This window comes from Homarus americanus, unplaced genomic scaffold (assembly GCF_018991925.1).
Source record: "Homarus americanus isolate GMGI-L3 unplaced genomic scaffold, GMGI_Hamer_2.0 scaffold54443, whole genome shotgun sequence".
Taxonomy (NCBI): Eukaryota; Metazoa; Arthropoda; class Malacostraca; order Decapoda; family Nephropidae; genus Homarus; species Homarus americanus.
The window spans coordinates 2,913,543-2,933,644 of record NW_024750852.1 but is presented as its reverse complement, the minus strand read 5'-3'; the positions used below and the strand labels follow the sequence as shown (position 1 = coordinate 2,933,644).

At 40.1% G+C, this 20,102-nt stretch overlaps 1 protein-coding gene across 5 annotated transcripts in view; it reads left to right on the top strand.

Moving 5' to 3' along the window:
• The window catches only part of LOC121854370 (FHIP family protein CPIJ015043-like), a 55,309-nt gene extending 46,016 nt beyond the window's left edge, over positions 1-9,293 (top strand). For all 5 annotated transcript variants that reach the window (XM_042348999.1, XM_042348998.1, XM_042348996.1 and 2 more), the window contains 3 exons: positions 1,947-2,121; positions 2,530-2,653; positions 8,512-9,293. In XM_042348999.1, the coding sequence (XP_042204933.1) occupies positions 1,947-2,121; positions 2,530-2,653; positions 8,512-8,695 (483 nt within the window). In that variant the 3' untranslated portion in view covers positions 8,696-9,293. The remainder of the gene's footprint in view (positions 1-1,946; positions 2,122-2,529; positions 2,654-8,511) is intronic.
• The last annotated feature ends 10,809 nt before the right edge of the window (positions 9,294-20,102 follow it).

Here is a 20,102-nt window from a genome sequence, read left to right as displayed (position 1 = left end):
AGTAAGATCTCATGTAATCTCACGGCATGTCACCTTTGATACAGTCGTAGATTGGTTGAAAGTTGAAATTGTCACAGCTGTCCTGGGTTGTACTTAAAATTATCTTAGCTTGTAAGTAAAACAAGACACACAGGTAATGTTCTCTTCACTCCGTTGTTCCTTGGTTTAATGTAAACACACGTGGTGATTTTCTAGTTATATTGGGTAGTAATGTGTGTACAATTATTTGGTATTGACAGATTAATGAGCATTAGCTATTAGCTTGAAATTAGCCGATATATTTAGAGAGGGGTACAGTCTAGAGAGCTGGTCTCACGACACGACTTTTGGGCATCGTGTTAGGCCGTGAACTGGAGATAACTGGGCTGAACTCTTTTGAGTCTGTTGACTGGTGGTTGGAGAGTAACCACACTTCAACACAGCCATTAACTAAAGAGCCTACCCACACACTGAGGGTTGAGTCTGTAGTCTTATGGGCTATATGCCTGAGGTGTGAAAAAACAAATGCTTTTGTAGCGTATGCTCAATAGTCTGGGTGATAGAATGTATACCCCCTGTATAATGAATATATGTCATTAGCTCATATTTATATAATATTAATGTGTCAATATGTGACAGAGGCTAATCGATGTGATAATAAAATCTCCATGTCGGTAACATGGCCAGTCCAATGTAATTGTTCATGGATAATAGTACCTCGATGCTCCTATAGTTGGTGTCAGCGAGAATATTGGCATTTGTTCTCATCTTCCCAGCGAACTCGGAGGGTGGAACGTAGATTATGTTGGTGAAAATTTTAAAGTGCCGTAAGGTGCCTTCTGTGTGTGACCCATGTCTCGCTGCCATATAACAGGGTGGGGAGGATCACTGCTCTATATATGTGTAACTTTTTAGATAATTTCAGCTCCCTACAGCTGAAGACACGGTTTTGTAGTCTGCCAAAGGCTTGAAATGCACATATGATCTGATGTTGAATCTCTTCATCGATGTCTGCGGTGGTGGACAGGTGGGAGGCGAGAAATTGAAAGTGGGTAACATTAGAGAGGGTAGTACCGTTAAGCTGGATGGATGGTGGAGGTGTGACTGAATCAGAGGCAGGCTGAAAGAGAATCTGAGTCTGATGTACATTCACCTTACGGCCAAAGTTTGCATAAGCATTTGTGTAGGTGTTCAGGATCTCCTGTAGGTCACTTTCAGCGAGTGACAAGGGTGAGGTTGTCTGCCTACTGAAGTTCAGTAAACTTGCTCAGATGCATTTGTTAAAACAGTACACATCCTTGTTTTACCCCCATTTGAATGGGTATCATTGTGCAGGACACTACCGTTTATGCCATCATGGAGTTGCCTCACAATGGCAATGAGTATTGTTTTGGTGGGCAGCCAAAATTGCTGAGGGTCCGCCAGAGAGCTTCCCTGTTGACCGAGTCGAAGGCCTTGGTTAGGTCGATGAAGGCACTTTTCCTGTATGTGGCGGGCAGCAAAGATCTTGTCATTGGTGCCAAGTGATGGTCTAAAGCTACTGTACAGTACTGTATACAGCATTTTCTTTGTTGATAAGTCACACTTGCACAGTTGTGTGAGAGGTGACTGATGTATTTTGACATGGTAGAAACTTAAATCTTAGGGCATTTTTATTACTTGTTATGGTTATTTTTACATTATATTGTGTGCTTTTAATGTTATTTATGAATAATATTCAGGTACACACAGACTTAGTATAAAACAGCGGATGATGTGTATAGTATATTAAACAATTGACGTATAATGAAAATTCTTCCTCCTATATTTGTTAGCAGCTTATATGTGTCATGACACATACTGGTACAGCATATAGCGAGGTCCCCCTGTATAGGGAGGTGATTGTGTTTGAAGTATTGAATGATATCTTATTTATACTGTGATGGAGATTGTATTGCACATAAAAAATTTGTGGTGATTTTACTCAGGTGGTAAGTGGTCTGAAGCAGCGAATTGATGGAGTTCTTACAACTGAAGATGTCACTCATTTATCCGAAGCCAGGTCGTGGTTTGTTATGAGACTGATTGTTCCACGCTACTCTCCCTCCACTCCACGCACACGTTCAGTGTCGTCATCTTCAACGGAAACCCCTCTTATTAGAGGTAAAACTAAATTGATTATCAGAATTTATTATGAAGTCAATCCTTTTTTCCTTTAATTATTATTTGTTCCTATAACTTAACAAAAAATTTAGTACAGTACATATTAGTTTGTAAAATGTTAAAAAAGCCCAAGTTTTTCATATAAGTTTTTTATAATGGACATAAAAAAAAAGACTTTTGTACTCTATTCACAGTCAAAAGGATAAAGTTCCTGATGTGATATGGATAGGAAGATATGTTGTTAAAAATTGTGATATAGGTTTTAAGTTAGCTCATTGTGGTAAAGTTTTACTTATTATAGCCATTTGTAAACACCATCACAGAGGAATTCTGAGTTTTTACCTCAATACATTTTGGTGTTTAATATTCTTGTTCATCAGTGATGATGTAGTCATTTATCATTGACAGGAGAAGGAAAGCGACGCAGTATCTCACAGACAATGTCCGCCTTGTTTCGCCGTAACACTAATATTGAGCGGCCGGCAATAAAAGAGAATCCCCTTGAGGATCTTCCTGACAAATCTGGCTACAGGTAATTGCTAATGCACATTGTTTTAATTGTTTGGGAGCCAGGTGAGGCTAATAATTCACCATTATGAAGTAGAAATTATTTATTCTGCCAATTGCAACATTAACCCTCAAATGGCAACCATCATCTTTGAAAGTTAGCTGTCGGGACAGCAGCTATTATCATGAGACACGATCTTGTTCCTTGCATTCCCTTTTCACATGTGGAGGTGAAATTGTGATTTTTCAATTAACGAATAAGGGTTCAGAAATTAAAGTTTAAAAAACAAAGAAAATAATAATAATAATAATAATTTTAATTGTTTTATCCCAATAACTTTATCTTCCAGATTCATATGTTGTCAGTATGGAGTCACTCTCAAAACTAGACACTATAAGCTTGTAACAGGTTCATTTAAATATGAGCTGAACTGTATCATTACATCATGATATTGGTGCCAGTGATGTTAACTTGACACTTTGCTAGGATCCACCTTAATATGCCCAACATCCTAGTCAGATTGTGGATATGAATGACTAGAATTTGACTCGGATAACCTCAATTTTTCTACAATTATAAAATCAAAATTTGCTTAAAAGGAAATATTAGGGATAAATTCTTCCTAAAAATGGCAGAAATAGTGAAAACTCGTAATCTGACCACCTGTGTACTCAGACCACCTACACAATCGTTAAAGTTAGTATATCCATGTCTTAGTTAATGTGTACAATATAATGCAACCATTCAAGTACTTTATATTGATATCTCTGTTAGCCGGAACAATTGGTCCAGAGCACTTCCGGGAATGCGAGATTTCCGGGTAATTTTCAGGAATTTTCCGGGTAACGAAAAATTTTCTCGGAAGTTCCAGAAAATGTGCCTGATTTTCATCTCTCAACCCCAGAAAACAAAGAAATTTCCCCATCCTGTGAATTTTCTGGGTACTGGGAAAATTTTCTCATAATTTTCTAAGAAAATGTGCCCCTTTGAAAGTCATTCTCAAAGCCAAAATTTTCCGGGAAATTCTGGCTTTGGGAATGATTTTCCAATAAAAGTTCAATTCCAACTATCGGAGAGTTCCGGTTAAGAGGGATTCCGGCTAACGGAGATGTTACTGTATAGCAATCGCTTTTACAGTTGAATCTTATCATCATTTTTAAGTTCCAATGCCACTTTCAAGGTGATTACAATTTAACCATCACAAAATGTCTGGAATGCTACCACATATGTGATTATTGCCATTCACTATACAGAACTTTACTATGTCAACTTGCATTACTAGAATCCTTGCAAGACAGTGAAATTTGAATATAGGCATATATTTTGCACAAGAGATAAAAATTTTAGTACATTAGTGTAGTACATTTGATTAATGTACTGTACAAATTTTTCAACTGTATTTTTGGGTAGATTTCCATAACTTTCTTAATTTCTTTTTACTCATTTACATGCAAACACCATCCTAAAAAAAATTTAGTAAAATAAATAATTGTCCTGCACTCTACTCAAATATACTAAATAATTAATTTTGTTTTATGTTTAGTGCAAACTATAGCATGCTTATATTCAAATTAATCACTGTCTTACAAGAATTCCAGCTCTGTAAATTTATATTCTCCCTGGTCAATTCAGTGACATTTTATGAGCTAAAAACAGATAAGACACACATGATTAATGTCCCCGCTGGCTAGTGAATACTACACCTCGCCCCCCTCCTCCTTCCTGCCTGGCTGTCAACGCATCACCTATGTGCATACCGTACTTACAGAAAAAGGTTTAAATTCCCACTTTATCATAGCCTAAGTCCTTATATACGTCTAAAATCACTTATTTTGAGAAAAGGAGAAGTTGAATGACAAAGTAATATCTCCGTTAGCCGGAATCCCTCAAACCTGGAACTCTCCGATAGCAGGAATTAAAAATGTTGAAATCCCCTGTAGTTTGAGCTTTTCCCCATCTAGTTATTATATATCTTATTTGTATCACTTATGTTATTTGTATATTATTTGCAAATCGAAACCCATTCCCCAATTGTATAACTGTACAGTGTATTTTCAGCCTTCTGGCTGCCAAGCTCTTTCAATAAACCGTTAATTATTATTATTTTTATTATTATTACACACACGTCTCAGTCATCACCTCCCTCCCTCCCATGTGATGTCATGGCACACACACACACACGTCTCAGTCAGCTTTTTGACTGGCTGAACTGTGGCATCACTTAGATGATGGTTTGAGCGTGGAAGGAGCTATTATTTTTGTACATAAAATATGTGCTATTGTATTTTATGATATGCTATGTATCAATTTTATTGTTTATCATAGCAATTTTTTTTTACATATCTGTTATAGCACTACTGGCATTCGACACATGAATAAATGACTTCAGTTGCTTTTGGATTGTTGGACTAAATTAAAATTTTTATCAAAGGGGACAAAGTTGGGATACCTGGAAGATTGAGGTAAAATGAATTGCACTGTAAATTAAACAATGTCTACGACATTAGATTTATTGTAATAGTGCAGACGTTCTGCATACAGTGGCTGGCCTGACATGAATGGGGAAGGTTGTTGGGTGTTAATGGGTTAATACAGTAGAACGTCAATATAACACGAGATACATTCCAAGAGAGGTCGCTTTAAACCGAATTGGCACTAAATCGAAGTGTTGTTTCACTGGAATAATTTAGTTTGGTACTTGAGAGAAACACAAAATACTAAAAAGACTGAGTCTACCCAGATGCACCTCAGCCCATCTCCTAGAATAAACAAAACATTGTTTTTTGGAGAATTTTGCTAAAACAAACACTAAAAATCAACACAGTTAAAATTACAGGATGCGAAATGGTCTGTTTACTAGCAATCAGCTGATGTGAGAGGGTGGTCTCGCTGGCGCCGCACATCACTCACTTCTCGCCTGACTCACCAAGCACCTTCACTTTCCTCTCAACTTAATTTTTCATTACTTTATGCTGGCCCTCCCCTAACTTTAGTCGGTGACATTTTATAAGATAAAAACTTTAAGCCTATAACTACCTTCACCCCTGGGAAGGGGGAGGTGATGTGTTGACAGCCAGGCAGGGGGAGAAGGGGGGGTTAAGTGAGGCATTCACCAGCCGGCATGGACATTAATCCCGTGTGTTTTATCAGTCATATAGAGGAGTTTAAGTTTTTCACTTATAAAATGTCACTGAATTGACTTGGCAGAATATAACTTTACATTGATGGACTTCTTGTAAAACATAAATTGTTTAGTAATTATTTAGTACATTTGAGTAAAGTACCAGACAATTATATCTTTTACTTTTTTTTTTAGGATGGTGTGTGCATGTAAATGAGTAAAAATAAACGAAGAAAGTTATGTAAATCTACCCAAAAATACAGTTGAAAAGCTTGTACACTGCAAAAATGTAGTACATTAATGTACTAAAATTTTCATGTCTTGTGCAAAATATATGATGCCTATATTCAAATTATCGTTATTCGAGGTTTTACTGTACTTTATACCCCAAATATTGGAGTGCTACAGCACCCTTCCTTCCCACGTCCATGTACTGGGTGGAGTGAGCTAGCACACACCTGACCACAATAATAACAAACACCAGACTGACTAAGCGTGGAATGCAGCACTGTGGGTTTTACCCACGTGGTCAAATATGCTGAGATTTTCCAAGATAATTTTATATAACTCGGAGTTTCCTTAATTATTTTATAATTGATTCTGAGACCATATACATGCTGAATTACAGTGACCCCTCCGTTAACGAACTCAATCCGTTCCAGAAGGTCGTTCGTTAACCGAAAAGTTCGTTAACCGAAACCATTGTTTCAATGGGTTTTTGGGTAATTGGTTCCAGCTCACCGAAAATTTCCTAAATTCAACAAAAATGGTAAAAAAGTTCACTTACTTTGAGGTGTGTATGTAGAAGGCTCCTGGATGATGATGATGATGATGATGGGATTTAGAATGGGGGTGGAGGAGAAGGAAGAAGAGAAGGCATTGGGGTGGAAGAGAAGTCACCCCATGGCGCCATTTCACCCATAAAATTTTAGCTCTTTTGGTGTAATTCAAGATTATTTTCTTTAAATCAACACTGCACTGCATTATATATTGTCAATATGTAAAATATATTTCAAAATGACCAATAATTTGCTTGGAAACACAGAAAAAAAGCGTTTAGTTGAAGAGAGTCTCAAGCAAGATGTTACCTCCAGTGAAAACAGAGAGAGACTAACGCCTGTTTGCTGTGTTAAGAGGCTGGATGCCGCGCATTAAACTAGTCACTTTACCTTCAGTTATGTTCAATAATTGTTAAAATGACTAAAATATTGAATATTAAACTTTTAAAATTATTGAATAGTATAAATTTCTTGATATTTACTTAAATAGTAAGGAATTTAAGCCCTAGAACCTATTAATGTATTGGCGGACTGATACTAAAGCTGGTTGCCCGGTCAGTGCAAGCGAAAACATGTTGAGGTCGGTTCGTAAGAACTTCGTTAACCGAATTTTTTTTCGTTAACTGAATTGAAGATCCTTATGGAAGGCAGTTCGTTAATCGAAATTACGTTAACCGAGGTGTTCGTTAAACGAGGGGTCACTGTATATGAAATTAAAAAAAGTCGAATGGCGAGTTGTCAAGGGCTTACTGTATTTCTATTGGATTTTTGTATTTCTTATCCATGCCACATACAGTACATGTTGCTCTTCGGCACTGATCTTTTTCACTTCTACAGTTAACCCTCACTTTACACGGTTAATGTAACCCGGAGGGTCCCGCGTAAAGTGAGAAACGCGTAAAGTGAATAACATAACATATGGGATTAATTGAAATGGAGTCCGGGCCGATCCCCAAACTCCACTTTTTGACTACACACAACTATGTTGTAGTAAAAATATTATTTTAACTTTATGATGGTATGCACACACAATTAATAATTAAGAGAAATATCAATAATATTAGGTTTTTTAACACTTACATTAGTAGAAAAAATGGCTGGGCACACGGGGATGGGCGGTTGGTTCCGAGGCAGAGGGCAGATTATTGGCCCTCACCTGTGCCACTTGTATCAATTGTATCACTATCCACCACAGAGGCTTGCAGGGCCTCTTTGTCAAACTCCCCAAAGTCCAAATAAGTCCATATCCTCACCATAATTATCACTATCACTGACTTGGGCCGGCTGTGGTGGGTGGCGGGTGAAGAACTGGTAATGTTTTGATGACTGGGCGACCTTGTGCGCACCATGTTCGCGCCGCTTACACAACATGGCGGATGGCGGGAGGTTTGGATCCAAAAATGGCGCGGCTCGCCAGCCGCTCTCCGCGTAAAGGGGTACACGCACCGCGGAATGTGAGCATCCTGGGTTCCGGCAGGGCACCGCGTAAACGTGGAAACGCGGAATGTGGGACCGCGTAAAGTGAGGGTTAACTGTAATTTGCTTCTCCCTTCTGCATCCCAATAGTTCGCATGTCAGCACACCATTCTGCTCACTCATATTTTATTCCTGGGCATGTCAAAGGTTCTCTTAACAGGCCTAATCAGACGGTGTAATAATAATCTCAACTAGGTGGCCCTGTGGAAGACACGGGCTACCCTTAACAGGTATCAATATCTTTGTCAGCGACATATGTATCGTCTCAATATCTCCAAATATTTATACTGTAATTTTGTTTTCTTTGACACTTTTTATCTCCATACATTTCTCATGACACCCATTACTTTCATTTTATCAGTTACTATGTTGTCAATTCATCACTCATTGCTCCATTTACTGACATATCCACTCCCAGACATATGGAAATGATTATGTTAAATTAAATGTCTCTTTGTCTTTATATGTAAATCGGTTAACTCATGAGGTGTTTTAATTCCCCTAAGGTATGTAAAACGAGCATCAGTTGCAAGTGTTGGCCCAAATGCAAGTTCGGGCTCTGTGGCTGAGAAACGACACGCAGCAAGATGTGCAGTACTTCTGCAAGATTGGTTGCTAGAGTTATCTGCTCTTGCACAAGAACAAATGGTGGCAGTGCCAAGTTTAACATTCAGAATTCCCTCTAGTTGACAATGACCCATGTTTGTGTTTGATGCGTGGATGTCAAGCTCTGAGTGCCACACAAATGTACATGCATATATTGTGCATTTTGTCAGATATTATAATATCTCCAAAGTTGACACAAGTTTAGTGCTCATTATGTAAGTGCTGTCATATTACTACCAGTTGGCATTTAAAATTTATAAATTATAGTTAACTAAAGGGTTAATATAACAGTTTCCAAAGACAGTAGTTTTATTGGTTTATTAATAACTCACTTCTTTGAGTGTGTATATAATTATATAAATATTATATATAAATAAATATATTTTTTGGTGATTAATAGCCTTGTGTCCTTTTTCATATCACTTGAATACAGCAATATAATACACTGTAATTTTAAATGTATTTATATGAGTGTTAAATAATAGTACTAACACTAAAGAAGAGACACAAGTCAATATAAAACAGTAGAGAGTGCAACAATGTTTTCTGATTATCAATGCATTACTCATTAAGAGCAATAAGGTTGTTATATAGCACTGTTAAGTTTTGATTCTCTGCAGTGCAATGAATTCTTGGCCAGGAAGTCTGTGAATTATTATTCTCATGTAAATGTTTCATTTCATGGAGATGTTTTATTTTACCTGTGAATGCAAAGTTTTAATGTAACCCAATCTATTCTCGGTCTCATTGTTTGTATGTGGTAAAATTCTCCCGTCCAGTACACACCAGTTGTGAGGCAATGAAAACACTGATTGCGACTATGGTATGTTTTGAATTTATAGATTGTTAAAAGTTCTTTGTATGATTGAGTGTTTAATGTTTTTTATTTTGTTACATAGGGTTTATGTATTGTGTATCTTGTTAAAAACTTACAGTTCAGACAATGGGTTGTACTCTCAAACTTTGTGACTTCACATTGTAGATAGATAGCATATAATGTTTTCTTATTTAAATTATTTAGTGTGAATATTTTGGCATTTATCACAATGAAATTGTACTTGTTATATTGGATTGGTAGAAGAATCACAGGAAAAATGAAGAGAATGTTTGAGAGGAAATCCTGTGTAATGGGTTATTTACTGTCCTTATGGGTTGTTCATCTGTATATAACAGTGTGGCTAATATCTTTTAATAGTCATTATTCTGAATTGTAGTGGAAGCAATTTTGGTGATAATTATGTCAAAATAATACAGTTTAACACTATAGAGCAACAGAATTTGTACAGTTAAGGATATTTTGTTTGAGTCAATATGAAGGAAACCTCCAGGATTGATGTACATTCCCCTTCACTAGTGCATTTGCAGGGGCAGTCAGGTTCTGCGCAGTGTGGTAAGCGTGTTTTTCTATACATTTGACAGAAGGAAACTTGCAATAGTAAACATACTATGGAATCAAAGTAAAACAAATAACTCAATACTGTATAATGATTTGTAGAATATTTATATGGCTAGCCCTTGTAGAAGCACTAGTGAAGGAGACTGTACCTTTGATCTCACTGAGAATGTTATTCAGTACTGTATAGTCTGGATTTATGCGGTTTTGGTTAATGCGTTTGGTCATTTACGCGGTGCCTTGCCAGAATTTAAATGCTTTAATTACGCGGTAAATTAGGTCATTTACGCGGAGAGTCGCTGGAGGGTCCAGACGCGCCGCGCCATTTTGTATTCAAGCGACCCATGCCTGACCACAAGCGGTGCGAGTAAGGTTGCGCAGTATGTCGCTGTTGCGTTATCGGTGACGTTATATGACGTATCGGACTGTGATTGGGCCACGCATCCTTACCTCCCTCCCCCGCTAGCTGTGATTGGTTCAATGTAATATGACGTGCCCTGCCACCACAGAGAAGAAGCCGCTACCCCCGTCAGTCGCCCTGTTCCCAGTCACCCCGCGTATACTGTGCTGTATTGTTCCCACTAATCTCGTAAGAATGGCATCTGCTGGACCCCCACCCCCATAGAAAAACCTTGCATTACCTGGACCCAGCCGCTCCAAGCCAAAGAAGATACGACATGCCCTAAGTTACAAACATAAGTACAAGATCGTACAAGAATTAGAAAAAGGAACGAGGCAAGTTGATTTGGCGCGCCAGCATGGCGTGAACGAATCTATGATCCGGACGATCAAGAAGGATGCCGCCAAGATAAAAGAACACATGAGCATCACAAAGTCTGCAGGTGCTTCAATGGTGAAGTACTGCCAGAACAAGGTGCTGCTCAAGAAAGAGAATTTGCTGGTGAGCTACTTGATTCGTCAGGCAAGACGGAACACGGCGGTGGACACGCGGTCGGTTCAAGAGTACGCACGTGAACTGTACGTAGCAGTGGCACATAAGGTGGGAATTGCAGAGCCCAAACCCTTCAATGCTTCCTCTGGGTGGCTGCAAGGGTTTAAGAAGAGGAACAAGATCACCAACATTAACATTGGTGGTGAAGGAGCGAGTGCTGACCATGTTGCGGCTAGTGATTTTCCTCCATTCTTACGAGAAGTTATGGAGGAAGGACAGTACACCGACGACCAGGTGTTCAACATGGATGAATCCGGTCTGTTTTGGAAAAGGCTACCTTCCAAGACCTTCGTTGTCAAGTCTGCCAGCAAGTGTCGGGGCCAAAAGTTGCAGAAGAAGCGCATCACCGTCCTGTTTACCACCAATGCCTCCGGTACCTGTAAACTCAAGTTATCGGTGATCCACACAGCCCGTAAGCCGCACGCTTACAAGAACATGGACATGACCAAGCTAAATGTCCACTGGCTAACCGCGCGTAAGGCGTGGATGTTCACTGCTCTGTCCCTCTCCTGGTTTGACGACTGTTTCGTTCCCGACGTCAAGATATTCTGCGAGCAACAGAATGTTCCATTCAACATTTTGTTGCTCCTTGATAACGCACCAGGACACTCGCCCCTACTGTTGGATCGTCACCCAAACGTAAAAGTGGTCTTCCTTCCTCCCAACACTACGTCGTTAATCCAGCCCATGGACCAGGAGTTGATATGCAACGTTAAGGCTGCATTCTCTGCAAAGAAATTTAAGCTCCTGAACGACTGTACCAACACCAAGGATGAGTTGTGTAACCTGGGTGACACCGATAGCGAGAGCGACGAGGAAGAAGAGTTGGCGGAGTAAGAAGTTAGCGTCAAACAGTTTTGGAAGAAATTCAACGTCACGAAAGCTGTAGATTTCTTGGTGGAGGCATGGGGGCAGCTGTCTGTGGCAACGATTCGTCACGCTTGGCGGCATGTGTTGCAAGGTATCCCAGGTGAGAGGCAGAGTCAACCTGTGACTGGTGAGGTTCAGTCTGTTGCAGTGGCAGTGGACCTTGCAAGAGAAGCTACACAGAGTGTTACAGCTGTAGGCTTCTCCGAGACCACCAACGAAGACATTATGGAGGTGATCAGGGATCCTGAGGTGACTGCCGACGAGATATTGGAAGACAATGACGTCAGTGAAGATGCAAGTGGTGCGGCAGCCCGAGAAGAACATAAGTTAACACATGGTAATGTTAAGGATGCCATAGAGTTTGTAGAGAAACTCAAGCTCGTCCTTTCCAACGACCCTGACGATCACCGCTATAAAGTCTTCAATAACCAGTTGTTGCAAACTATGGAGCCGTCCATCAAGATGTATCACGAACACATCAACACTAGCCGTCAGCGTAACATCACGGACTTCTTCGCCCGCAACCCACCACAGCCATCCCAAGCCAGTGATAGCGACAGTGATGTTGACTTTGAGGGATTTGTCAGGGAGGCCCTGACAACTATGGTGGATAGTGATGGTGATTCACCTGAGGGCCATTAATCTGCCCTCTGCCTCGGAACCAGCCCCCTTCAACGTATGCCGACCCATCTCTTCTACTAACTTAAGTGTTAAACCTAACATAAATGCTAAACCTTGATTTTTTCTAACCTAACCTAACATAAGTGTTAAACCTTGATTTTTTCTAACCTAACCTAATGTAAGTGTTAAACCTTGATTTTTCTTTTACCTGGTACAGTACATTATTCTCTTATTGATATTTCTCTAATATATTATGTGTGTGTGCAGACGATCATAAAGTTAAAATAATATTTTTACTACAACGTACGTATTGTCGGCAAAAAGTGGAGTTTGGGGGTCGGCCCAGTCTCTATTTCAACTAATCACATATGTTCTGTAATTTTATTTATGCGGCGTTTCTCGTTTTACGCGGGCCTCCATGGGTTCAATTGACCGCGTAAATGCAGACTACACTGTACAAGTTTGGCATAACTCAGCATAAGGTTCATCACTTAATGCCCATTAAATGTCTTATTCAAGTCTAATGGAACCATTTTGGTTGCTATTACAGTGAACTTCTTACCCAGAAACCCACCATTACCTTAATACTCAATGGTTGGTTGTACAGTAGTGGTGATGGTTTCATATGCAACTTGGGATACACAAGCCAAATTTTTTTATTATTATTTGTAAGTGCTTTATCTTTGTTTCTGGTCATTTTTACATTGGAACAAATAATTTTTATATAAAATTCTCAGTTTATTCAAAATGCTATTTACTTTGATATAAACTTTGAATATAGCTAATTCTGTGATTGACAAAATGTAGAATATGTGGTTAATGCAATTAAATATATTCTTGGCAATAGCAAGTTTCACTGGCACTTTTAAGGGGTCTCCTGTACGTAGTGTTTAAGTTCGCCGAGTACTTGAAAAAATCCTGAAACATTATACAGTTCCAGCACCAGAACACATCCTTGAGATCTTTGGCTGGAAGGATGCGGCTTTCCTCCTTGTCCTCATCCTCCCCTGACTCCTCAGAAGCTAAGCTCTGCTTCAGTGTCTCATTTTCTCCTTTATAAAGCTCGAGCAGCTCCTCAGTGGACAGCTCCTTCCTGTGCTCATCCACCAACTCCTCAACATCATCATCATCATCATCATCCACTTCGAGGCCCATGGAATTGCCCAGACACACAATTTCTTGTACAACAGCATCTTCCTCTAACTCTTCAAAGCCTTCAAAGTCTCTTTGAAGCACATATTCAGGCCACAATGGCCTCCAAGCAGCACAAAGACACCTCAAAGAACCCTCTTTCCAGGCTGACACAATTAAAAACACAGCGTCTGCTATATTGAAGTGACACCTTGCCAGAATGAAAATTTTAAGTTACGCCGATTTAATCCAGAAGACCCGTGCCGTGTCCTCTTCGGAACACCAGAATTTATTGCCCCAGAAATTATTAACTATGAACCAATTGGGTTTGCATCAGACATGTGGTCTGTAGGGGTGATATGTTATGCTTTGTAAGTATGACTTGTGTTATATTATGTAACATCTCTGAAAATAAACTCATGTCTAAATAATGAATGACTGTAGTGACCTCGGGCAGGATTCACTCACATGTTTATGCTTCATCATCTGGCATGGGTAACTTGCGATTGGTTAATATTGCTGCAGTGTTTTGTTCTGGGCACTGATTGGTCTAGTGATGAATCAAAAGGTATGTGCTATAACTCTCTGTGGAAGTAGCTCACTGAACTAAATTTACTAGTGGTCGCCATACGATCCACTAGTGATGGTAACTGAGGTTACAAAAAAGGAAAGGTTTGATGTAAGGAAAACTTGAGTTGCCTTACCAAATATAGATGGCAAATTAGGAATAATGCTCATCACACACCTAATGTACTGTGTGATAGTGCATAAATGAGGAATGGTATTGTAGAAATGCTGCTCATCGCACACCTTATGCAATGCTTGATATTGCAGATATGAGAAATGATCCTTGTCCCACAGCTGATGCAGTGTGTGATGTTACAAAAACTGTCGGATCTAGCCAAGACGTTTCATTAGTCACTGTAGATTAAATGTTTTTATTATAATAATGTCATGTATTTTTTATTATTTCTTTTCCTTCATATTTATTTTTTTCTTTTGTTACAAGTTGGATTTGGCTTCTAATAACTATCTGATATCTAGTATATTTTTAGTTTCATATTATCTGAGAAAATAGAAGATGTGCTTATTGTTTTGATTACTTTTTCCTTTACATATATAGTTTCTTCTGTTTTAGTTACAGTATACAGTAGTCTGCATTTACTCGGATTTTGTTTACGCGTTTGGTCATTTACGCGGCACCTTGCCAGAATGAAAATTTTAAGTTACGCGGTTCATTCCGTCGTTTACGCGGGAAGCGGCGCCTGGAGGGTGTGGATTAGGCCGCTCTTACTTTATCGCTGACGTCCTATGACGTATCGGACTGCGATTGGGCCACGCATCCTTACCTCCCTTCGCCGCTAGCTGTGATTGATCTAATGTAACATGACATGCCCTGCCACCAGAGGGAAGAAGTCGCTGACCTAGCTGGGCCAGTCTCATTGTTCTCAGTTCTCCGCGTATACTGTTCTCTCTTGTGCCCTCTATTCCCCTCATAATGGCTTCCGCTGGACCCCCACCACCCCCGAGAAACCTTGAACTACCTGGACCAAGCCATGGTTATGTGAAGGAAGTCATCGAGTTGGGGGAGAAAATCAAGCTCGTCCTTGACAAAGACACAGTCAAGCATCGGCATGAAGTGTCTAATAACCTTCTGTCGAAAATTATGGAGCCGTATGTCCAGATGTATCACGACAACATCAATGCTAGTCTCGCCCGCAACCCACCACAACCACAGCCAGCCCAAGTCAGTGATAGTGACAGTGATGATATCGACTTTGAGGGGTCTGTCAGGGAGGCCCTGCAAACCTCTGCGGTGGATAGTGATACAAGTGATTCACCGGAGGGCCACTAATCTGCCCTCTGCCTCAGAACCAGCCGCCATCTCTTCTACTAACGTAAGTGTTAAACACCTTCATATTTCTCATATACCTGTATAGTAATGTATTTTCTTATTGGTATATTGTGTGTGTGCATACCATCATAAAATTAAGATGTTATTTTTACTATACAAGGTACATATTGTGTCGGAAAAAGTGGAGTTTGGGGGTCGGCCCAGTCTCTATTTCAATTAATCCCATACGTTCTGTTATTTCATTTACGCGTTTCTCGTTTTACGCGGATCTCCACGGGTTCAATTGACCGCGTAAATGCAGACTATACTGTACTTGTCAATAATGATTTGGAAAAATATAATTAATAATGTATTTCAATAATGATTTGGAAAAATATAATTAATAATGTATTTAAACTCTTATTACTCAAGATCTGTAATTTCCCCATGGTGACTGTTGTTTTCAGGATATTCCAAATCAGCGATTCCCAACCTCGGGTCGCGACCCAAATCAGGGTCGCGGGGTGTCCTCAGTAGGGTCGCGAGGGGCCTTCAGACAATTTAAAAAATACAGGTATAGTACTTATCATAGTCAAACAAATTTTTGCTTAACATTCAAGCTATATAATATATTATATGCCCGAGGGTCATGACACTGTATTGTTGGGAAATTTAGGGTTGCAGCCAAAAAAGGTTGGGAACCACTGTGAATCTTTTTTTTTTTTTTTACGGGAATTAGCCCACCCGGGTACAAGTCAAACGAGCCACATCGGAGCCTGGGGGGCGAAAAAAAAAGAACGGGAAGAAATTGAAAATAGAGAAGAAAAGGGTTATACTGTGTTAATCTACACCATGAAGATGCTGGAAAACCGGCTTTTTAAACTGAGACAGATTGTAAAAGTATGGAAACACAGAAGAAGGCAGAGCATTCCACAGTTTGGCTGTGTGAGGAAAGAAGGAGGTACTATAACGGGTTATTCTCGTGTGACCGACATCCACAGAGAAACGGTGGGCACCGCGGGCAAGACGTGTGTTACGAGCCCACGGCCTTGCCGGCGGTACACAGGATGCCAAATCCACCGAACATTGCCCGTTAAAATACCTGTAAAAGAGAGACGTCCAGTGAGGTAAGAGGTGATCCATTGTAGAAGTCTCCCTTTAACCCCTAACCGTGCAAGTTCAGCTAAAATGAGGGCAGGCTGAGCCGTATCAATGGCTCCCTTGATATCAAGGAAGACGGAGACGCGGGCAGTCTGATTGCAATAAAAGGAAGCAATGGAGTGTGCTGTGCTGCGATGTTGAATGAAACCATTGAGGGAGTTGTGGAAGCCGCCTATGGTGTGAAGAAGGCGACGATGGAGTATCCTCTCCATCATCTTGCAAACACAGGAGGTAAGACTAATGGGTCGATATTTCCCAGGATCTCCCGGCTTAGGGGTGAGAATAATAGTGGCATTTTTCCAGTTGGACGGGAGAACCCCATGTTCATAAGACATATTATAGAGAGCAAGCAAGGTGCCGTTAGGAATATTAGTGCAGGCGTTGAGGACGGAGTAGGTTATCTGATCATCCCCAGGAGAGGTGTCTTTTCTAGAGCGACGAGCACTGTCAAGCTCGAACTGTGTGATGGGATGATCAGTGGGGGCAAGGGAGGGAAGAGCAGCACGAACAACAGGCTCAGACGCATCGATGCGGGCCTGCACTGCCTCCTGCATTGGATCTGGAAGTGCCTCAGGGGAGGAAGCTCGTGCCCAGTCCTCCATTAAAGAGCAGGCAAGGGAGGCGGGGTCAGGGTGGGGAGGAGGCCTCCGTCGAGTACCCCGTATAGCATGTTTTATTTATTGATTTTATTTTATTTATTTGGTTTCGTCTTCGTTAAAATCTGCTACAAAGTAATTTAAATCTCGCATAGTAACGGTAATATATGAGTGATAAGATAATTATTGAATTGTTGTTTAAGTACCGTAAAGAGTCGTTCCAGTGCTTGTTTGATAGTTTTTTTTTTTTTTTTTACGGGGATTAGCCCACCCGGGCACAGGTCGCTGACCCACATCGGGGCCTGGGGGCGAAAATGTAATAATAATAATAATGATGATGATGATGATGATGATGATGATGATGATGATGATGATGATGATGATGATGATGATGATGATGATGATGATGATGATGATGATGATGATGATGATGATGATGATGATGATGATGATGATGATGATGATGATGATGATGATGATGATGATGATGATGATGATGATGATGATGATGATGATGATGATGATGATGATGATGATGATGATGATGATGATGATGATGATGATGATGATGATGATGATGATGATGATGATGATGATGATGATGATGATGATGATGATGATGATGATGATGATGATGATGATGATGATGATGATGATGATGATGATGATGATGATGATGATGATGATGATGATGATGATGATGATGATGATGATGATGATGATGATGATGATGATGATGATGATGATGATGATGATGATGATGATGATGATGATGATGATGATGATGATGATGATGATGATGATGATGCGAAATAAAAAATAAAATAATAATGATAATATTAACTGTAATAATAATAATAATAATAATAATAAGAATAAGATAAATTAGAATATAATTGATATACGTCATTATTCTAACATCAACAACGATTTATACGATAGAGAATTAAAAATCAATAAATTTTGGCGATATGGCAACATGTATGGGCAGCTGACAGCCACAACATCACTCGCTGGCAGAGTTGCCAACTTAGCGACTTTGTAGCTAGATCTAGAGCTTTTTGTTTTTTTCTAGCGACATTTTAGAGCGATTTGCGACTTGTCCCAAATCTAGAGATATCCACAGAAATCTAGCGACTTTCTGGATACTTTTGGACTGTCCATGAAAACTCGGTTTTCCTAATTTCGAGCCATAATATATAGCAACGGGGTTACAGGGACAATACATTTGAACGGGTTGAACTCATAAAACAACTTCGTCAACGCTTACCTGACAACATTCGTGTGCTGCAGTCTATTTCTTTTCTGAGTGCCGATGAATGCTTGAAGCCTATTAAATCAGATATACTTGGTTTGGCACACTTATTTACAGAAGATTCCAGCACCCTTACCAAGATTGATTTCCAGTGGAAAAAACTGCATCACACAATCTGGACAGAAACATCTAACACCCTAAAATTGTGGTCAGAAGTGGCAAATTACAGAGATGCGACAGGTGAAAACCCTTACCATGATCTGGCTGAAATTGCACTCGCTGCCTTATCTCTTCCGCATTCAAACGCAGATGTAGAGCGCACATTTAGTAATATGAACTTTGTGAAATCAAAATTGCGCAACAAAATGAAACTATCGACATTAAAGGCAATTCTTACAATAAAGTATGGGTTAAAAAGACAGAACACCTGTTATGAACTTCCTAGTGATATTTTAAGAAAGATAGGGACTGTGGAGGCATACAGTTACAAGAGAACCTGAACCAAGCACTTCACATGCTTCCAGCTCTACAGTTGTTCACACTACGAAGAGGACTGGGATGCAATTACTATTGAATAATAGGTAAGTGTGCACATTAAACTTTAAAAAAAATAATATTTTTATTTTTACACAATGCATTTTATTTATACTCCGTCCATTATAGTCGGCATTATGAAAATATTATTTGCATCAAATTACTGAAGGGGGGGAATAATAGCTAGCGACTTTCCATGGAAGATTTAGCGACATTTAGCTACTTTTAGGTACCAGCCCAGCGACATTTGAAAAGCCGAGTTAACCTCCTTTTTTACTTATCCTCTTCGCCACTGATCGGCTTGTTAGCCGCTTGGGCGATCGGTCACGACTCTTTTCCTTTATATTCTTCACCAAAGGTCCGGCTCGCTAACCGGGCGATCAGTCACGTCTCTGTCACGCACTGTTGGCAAATACTGGGCATGCACCGGCTCCTGAATGTACCTGAACCCGCCCAGTGTTGGTCAAGTCTTCTCTAAAGCTCACACTCGGTGCCGTCACAACACTTCTGGTAGTTGTTCCAAGAGTTTACAACCCTCACCCGAAAAGTTTGCCCTCACGGTTTTCGACTTGGCTTCTTCAATCTTGAGCTGTGACCCCTTGTGGGCGAGCGTCCGCCAGCTCAAGTAAGGACACTCCCAACTGAGTAGTGCCGAGATGCTTATAAACCTCAACTAGGTCCTTGCCCGTCTGTAGTATAAGCTAGGCAAGTTCAGGCGCTCCAATCTCACCAGGGTAGCTGAGATGCCGAGTGCAGGCACCAGCTTGGTGGCCCTCCTTGAACATTTTCAACCAACTGACAGTCCTAGCATATCTCAGGGACCAGATGGGGTGACAGTACTCAGATGGGGAAGCACTTCACTCCTGAAGATCGTCACGAGGACGGACCGTCTAGATATCTGAACGACCTTCTTATAAGACCCAATAATTTATTTCCTGATTTACCTTCTTCTCTGTGAGAACTTCAGCTCATTGTCAACATACACACTAATGCCTCTTCACACAGTCTCAACTAGTACATTTTCTTCATCCCGTTGGGACATATGGTACCCTCCTTACCGTTGGTACGCCCAGGTGCATCCTCTTACACTTCGTGACATTGAATCTCAGCAGCCATTCCTTCTGACCATTCCTGGAGCCCACAG